The sequence below is a fragment of the Xiphias gladius genome, chromosome 15 (assembly GCF_016859285.1).
Source record: "Xiphias gladius isolate SHS-SW01 ecotype Sanya breed wild chromosome 15, ASM1685928v1, whole genome shotgun sequence".
NCBI lineage: Eukaryota > Metazoa > Chordata > Actinopteri > Istiophoriformes > Xiphiidae > Xiphias > Xiphias gladius.
The window spans coordinates 14,089,348-14,096,572 of record NC_053414.1 but is presented as its reverse complement, the minus strand read 5'-3'; the positions used below and the strand labels follow the sequence as shown (position 1 = coordinate 14,096,572).

General features: G+C 40.8%; 1 protein-coding gene across 1 annotated transcript; it reads left to right on the top strand.

The window, feature by feature from the left end:
* The first annotated feature begins 635 nt into the window (after positions 1-635).
* LOC120800440 (rho guanine nucleotide exchange factor 38-like) lies at positions 636-7,096 on the top strand. The gene is made up of 4 exons (XM_040146544.1): positions 636-940; positions 6,103-6,287; positions 6,726-6,843; positions 6,945-7,096. The coding sequence occupies exons 1-4, from the start codon at positions 724-726 to the stop codon at positions 7,094-7,096; spliced, it is 672 nt and encodes a 223-aa protein (XP_040002478.1). The 5' UTR covers positions 636-723.
* Positions 7,097-7,225: the final 129 nt, after the last annotated feature.

Sequence of the window (7,225 nt, the reverse complement as noted above, 5' to 3'; positions counted from 1 at the left end):
CCACCAACACAACCCATTCTATTTTTCAACACATATGAGTTTGTCCCGTCACACAGAAATGTGACGTGAAACTTATAGAGCATCAGTGCAATGCATTTGTATAGACTGTTATGGCACTATATACTGATTTGTTGCAGAGACCTGATGAATCCATTTACTGTATTTAACATTAGCTCAGCTGCTTACAGCTTGACATGTCGAGTGGTTTGCCTTTTTATTCAGTTAAAGAGTACATCGTAGACATACATTTTTTGCTCTGGATATTCATGTACTGTGTGAATAACACACTCTGTATTGCCAAGTGTGATTTATCGTGCCCAGGCCATTTACATACATACGTTCTTGTCAGTATTTGGCACATTGTGTGCGTCTCTGTGAGGGCTCACATTCATTTGATTTTGAAGAGCAAAAACAAGACTGTAGCTGATTAGCCATTGCTCCGTCCACAAATGTTTGAGAGTAAGTGATGAGATGCACTTTCACTCCCGGGAAATAATGTTCTAAAGGGAAGAAGCATAGCACAGCAGTGGAGAGGTGTGGCCACACAGCTCTCATGACAGGTAGGCATAGGGAGGAGCTACATTACCTGCGGAGAGCCGGCAGTCAGTGCACAGTGAACAGTACACCTGTTGCACTGTGTCTGTCCCTTTCCCTGCCCTTCTCTCTTCCCCTCTCTTTTCTCTTTGACTGGTCTCAAAGCACAAGGTAGCTGACAGCCTCACTATGGACCCCAAGGAGGCCAGTGGGAGTGAGAAGGAGAAGGAAAAAGAGAAGGAGAAAGTAATAAAGAGGAGGAACCGGCCTGTGTTCCTGCGTTACCTGGAGAGGAGAAAGACGGACACTATTGTGGCTGATGACATGGCCAAAGGTGACATCAACCTGGGGACGCTGGTGAGGAGGAGTCAGTCTGACAAGACGGAGTACAGCGCTAAACTTAAAGGTACGTTAGCCAATGATCTCCCCAGGGGTCAAAACTATAGCAACAATCTAAACACACACGTGAGCCAATACTTAGTCTGAAAAGTCTCTCAACTCTCCACATTGCAAACTTGCTGATAACACACTGGCTAAGCAAACTTTTAGACAAATATGTCCACTATAGATGGACTATAAGAACACCATCTACGGCTTGAGGGCAAACATTCATCACACACAGACACACGCACATAGAGAATGCACTGCTCTACAGCTCTGGATACTGGGCATCTGTTGCGTTACTATGTGTTGAGCAGGAGATACTCCCAGAGGGATGGAGCCACATATGCAAACTGTGCTCCAGACTCAGGCACTGAGGAGTGGCTTCAGAGGTGTTCCAGACCAGCTGGTAAACAAGATCTAGATACCAGTGACGTGTGAGGAAGGACATTATACACTTGTGCATATTTTTCTTCACCAACTTTAGTCAAAGAGTTTCAAGATATTTCAGGCACTTGGTCTTACAGTTTGATTTACACTGATTATAACATTTGACCAAAGAATTTGTAGTTATTGGCCTGGGACGTAAGAACCAGATGGGAAAGGTAAATTCGATTGTGATTAAAAAAAAACAACATATGTATATAGATGCAGCTTCATGTTGCCTCATCACATCAGCTGACACAGTCTTTTCAGAAATGTCTGCGTTTCAGAAAAACTGGCTGCACCTGTCCTTAGAGTGCGGTCAGTGCCTGGGAATGCTGCACTTCAGGCAAAATGACTGATATCACTGTGTCAGCAGGGGGTTAGTATTAAAGATTAGCCAAAGTATGTAGGTTTTCCTGAGCCACTTGTTCCTTGGTTTCCTGTCCCGTGAACAGTACACATAAAAAAAAAATGATTCATGCCACTTTCTTAGAATTAGCAAAGTATAATCTACTTCTCACTTGGTGTTGTGCTGACAGGATAGCTTTCCCTTGCCCTGTTTGCCTGAAATAGAGACACTTTCTGCTTCTTTGCACTTTCTGTTTTTCTTGACCAACCTGCATCATAGCAGGCGGGGTTGTCAAAAGAACAAACAAAAAAAAAAACACTGGGTTGTTTTCAGTAAACCAATCACCCACCCTCTTTGACTTCAGCCTCACACCTGACGAGCGCTATTACATATTCACAATAGTATTATCATTGTACATATTGAAAGAATGATGACTCGACTGAAAGAGGAAATATGTGAGCTGCTCCTTGACTAAATATCTGATATCAGATCACGCCTAACCTCTGTACTGATTTGGAAAATCTGGATGGAGAGCCAAATTAAAGCGAGTGTCCCTTCCTTTAGTTTCTGTCAAAATGCCCATAAACAAAGCACTCAACCACGACGGTTCCGGTGATGGTGCCCAAGCAGCCAGCAGCAAAAGTCTATGGCTGTAAAGGACAGTTTTACGGCTCTAGGAAAATTTTGATGGACATCTTTTACTATTTTTTTGACATTTAATAAACCAAATGATGACTGGAGAAAATAATCTGCAGATTATTCATTAATAGGGGTCCTAATCTGAGGCCGATGTGAGAGGCCTCACACCTGACGAGCAGTATTACATATTTACAGTGGTGTTACCATTTCAAATATTGACAGAGCGATGACCTCATTGAAAGAGGAAACATGTGAGCTGCCGCCCGACAGTCAGTTCTCATCTGCTTGTCAGACAGGTTGGTCGAGCCACAGAGCCATGGCAACATGATGTCAGTATGTCTAATTATTTACAGTTATACAAGTAAATATAAGAGTTCTGACAATGATTTACCAGCACAAAACTCACATATAGGGACAGTCATGAACCAAATATTCCTCTGTATTTATCAACTAATCAGGCATGGAGCAGGTTACTTGCTGTAGGTTTACAATGTTTTAGGACTGACTTTTCCGTGTGTGTGTTGGTGTGTGTGAGTGTGTGTGTGTGTGTGTGTGTGTGTTTGTGTGTGTGTGTGTCACCCTGAGACTTTTTGGCATTAAGCTTTTTGTGGCACTTTATTTTAATGAGACATGATATATTGTTACATGCTTAAAGACAAATGTCCATCTTTCCTTTTAGTGATTTTTAAAAAAAAAAATAGATCTTCAGGCTTTGTTCAAACTCAGCACACTTCCCTAATATATTCTCAATATTCTCAGTGATAAAATCCAGTTGTACTTTGCTGTGTGGCAGAGTCATTCTTCTTGATGGCGATACGTGATACATCATTCCTTGTATTGCGTTCTGGGGCTGCCTGCTGGATCCCTTTCAATGGGCTGAACACTGAAAAAGCCCTGTATCCACTTTCATGGGAACTCCTGTGCCGGCGACCGTACCTAAACAAACATAATGCTGGCAAAAGGATAAGTCAGCACAGCCAGAGATCTGCTGCTGAGTGTTGGTAGGCTGTAGCGCATTTCATTTTTTGTAACATTGTGAATGAATCAGTGTGGGGGAATCTTTTAAAGGCCAGTTTTGAATGGGACACATTTCACAAAGAATTCAAAGTGCTTTTACAAAAAATCTGTATGACGTTTCTCTTATTACAACTTCGTACCGTGGCAAGAAAATATTGGGGTAAAAAGTGACGATGTATGAAAAGAGTTGAAACCGGATTAAAAATAGCATACGCTTCTGTCCAGCAAGCCATCAAGATACCTCACCTGATCTCTCATTAAGGGGACTTTTCTCACGGGTGGAGGTTTTCAGAGATTCTAGGGTCTCTCTTCACACTGAAAGCCCATGTAGACATGTGACACTTGATGATACTGTTGAAATGGGAATGTGATACTTTTTTTTTTTACATAAGGTTTCCACTAGTAAAACTGTGTCTTTGATACTTTTACTAGAATTCATGAAAGTGTTATTCCACAGTAAAACATAGATTTATAGGTAAAAGGAATTTACTCCAAAGCTTCATCAGACTCATACTTATTGTCTTTTTCTGGAGGCACTATCAGACACTGTCAAGTTAATTAATAACTCCTGAAGAAAAAAATGACTGCACAGCTATGGTCCCTCTTATGACAGTCAAAGTACTGTATATACACTGAGTTTACCAAACATGTTTTTACTGTGTAATACAAGGGGAATTCCTACAGATTTCACCTGTTAAATTGTCTTCAATCATTAAGAGGAGATTAAAACAAACACGAGGAGGAGGTTATAGCAACTTCAGTTCATACGCTGACTGAACAAAATGCAACTGCATTTATACCAAGTGTTAAAGTGTGAGCTGCATGAAGATGCAAGGGGAGGACAGAAAGCATGAGCAATGCTTTACAATCAAATAGTCCCCCAATGACATGGTGAAGCTTATAATGTTCAGGGTTTTTTTTTAAATGATCAGAAAAGTGATGATTCACCGCCGTAGGCGTTCACTTTGTCCTCGTTTCCTGGGGAAAAAGAAAAACGCAAGATGTAACTGTACACAGAATGTGATCAGACCTCTGTTGCAGGCAACCACCTGTGAACACAATCCGTGCATTCATACGAAGGTGCTGCCGACTGGCCAAAAACACACAACCCATTCTACTCAGCTCCAGCAAAAGGCTCCAGCCACTGGTTTTCTGTACCTTTCCATTATCTGCAGTCCTGTTCCTATAAAAACAAAAGACTTTTTGAAAATGAAATGATAAGGAAACAGAAGCTACAGCTGCCATACTTGTTTTCTTTGACTGTGCAACTTCCTCGCTTTCTTGCCAAAAAAATTCGATTTGAATTAACCCAGAATTAATGAGAACACATACAAATACCAGGTGTAAATGCAAAGCTTGTGACTGGTCTAATCATTATCCACACAACTAATATGTGACGTATTCCTGTGCAAATGGTCCCTTGAGTGCAGCTAACCTTACTGTAAGGAAGGTCTTGATAATATTGTTGAACCTCTTATGGTCAAATCTTATGCATGTTTACCCCCCGTTTGTGTGTGTGTGCATGTGTGTGTGTGTGTGTGTGTGTTAGTGTGCGCATATATTTGTAAAATGAGTAAGCTGAAGTGGATGGAGTTTGTTTGTATTTACATGCATGCCTGTGTGTTCCTCTTTTGTGTGCACCTGACCTGCATGACTCAATGTCAGCGTGTGTGTGTGTGTGTGTGTGTGTGTCCTTGCCTCTGTAGGTGTGTGTTCATCATTGCGTGCCACTCCCCCATCACACACACTCAGTCTGAGCAGATGGAATGCCTGAGCATATCGTAGCATTACATCAGCGGCACGATTAGTTCCGTAACCTGACACGGGCTTCGCAGTCTTCTGTCTCCCTCCCTCCCTCAACCTCCCTGTCCCTCTCTCTCTCTCTCTCTCCGTTCAACCCCCCCCCCCCAGAGGAGGAAGTGGTATGTGGTGTCGATTAGGCAGCAAGGAAGCATCCCTCTTCCCTGAACAGACACTCCTGCCTGCCATGCAAAGCACAGAGCAGCCACAGACTGATTAGGCGGCGGAGCAATAAAAAAAAAAAAAAAAAAAAAAAAGAGCAGTGAGCCTGACTGGCATGTTAAGTGAGGCCTTTTGGCGTTGGAGTCAAAATAATTAGATCACCGTGAAATACTGATGGCTCCTCAGGCGTCAAGCGGATGTGTTAGAGGAGATGTATGTTTTTCCATGCATACACAGTCCGCAGGGCCAGGGTGTTTACCACAATATGAACATACGCATATGTGCCACAGATGGCCTGAAATGCTGGGGGAAAAAAAAAAAAAATTTTTTTTTGAATTTGCAGATTTACACCAAAATGTAGGTGTACGCTGTAAAAATAAACTATTTGTTTAAACTTTAAAAAGTTAGTGTCAAGGCTGCCTGAAAATTTTAGGATGACTGAATTTGACAAGACAAGTTGAGGTAATTTTTTTAATGACTCAAAACAAGTAAACTTGATATTAATTCAGTTGTACTTAAATCCCTTAGTGTATGCAACTTAATCAGAGTTCAGTTCCTATAGAATTCACTAGTAGAGTCAACACGATCTTTCAGTTTCTTTCAACTGGAATTCCAAAGCTGAAAATACTTAATTTACAGTTCAGTTTACCTGCAATATCCTCACATCATCGTTAGCTTTGCATGACCTTGTATGGCTTCTGATAGACAAATTGACAAAAAAAACAACAACACCCGAGCTTACTTACATCTTTGTTTATTTTATAATATTGTTATAATGCCATTTGTACTCTCAGAGAAAATGACACCACATGACCTGTCCACACCTCCGTCTCCAGCCCTGGACCTTGAGGAGGTTCGTTTGAGGAAGATGAACCGCAGGGCGAAGATCATCCAGGAGCTTGTGCAGACTGAAAAGGACTACCTCACAGACCTGGAGCTGTGCATCAGAGAAGTGGTCCAGCCTTTACGAAACATGCAGGTAGATGTCTGCTGTTGTTGTTTTTTAACAATAACATTTGCTTCGATAAAACTCCATTTGCAAAATTCAACATTAATACTCAACTAGTTTGAGAATAATCTACATCGTGACCAGCCTGACTTTAACCTGACTCTAACCTTATTTCTAACCTCTATACATTATTTATCAGAAAATCATGAGAATTGAATCAAACTTTAGGGACATTTTACTAACAAATAGGGAGTCAGGAATCAACACTTAATTATCCAAATAAAGTGCGACCAAATAGTTTTATTAATATTAAGCACAGTTTATTTTTATAGTAAATAAATCATTGTTTTGATTGACATTTGGACATAAAATGTACTATTATTTTTTGAGTTCTTTTTTTTATCATTTCATTTGGATACAGTAGTACAAACCCATATTTTACACTATAGTTTCCTTATCCCCCATTAGGTTGTGGATATAGATCGGCTGTTCACCAACACGGAGACAGTGTGTGAGGTATCTGCAGCCCTCCTTCACAGACTGCATGAGGCCATGGCTGAGCCTGATCCAGAGGCAGTGGTCATAGGTAACCCTATTTTGACTCCTGCCTGATTTAATTTTTTGTTGGCTTTTACTGCTCTGGATAATTTTGAGACGAAAGAGCTGATGTCCCATTTTTCTTTGAAGGAGAAGTATTCATCCAGGCGAAGGCAGCTTTAGAAGATGTATATAAGATTTACTGTTACCATCACGATGACGCCAACATGTCACTCAAATCCTATGAGAAAGAGGAAGAAATAAAGCAACATTTCACCACATGTGTTTTAGCACTGAAGTAAGTGAAGTCACTTCCTCCAAATATTAATCATATTAAAAAACTTAACTTCCCTGCTATTCTAAACATTATGATTTGCTTTGTAGAATCTATGATGGTGACTGTGCCTTCTTTGTCTTTGTATTTACAGGAA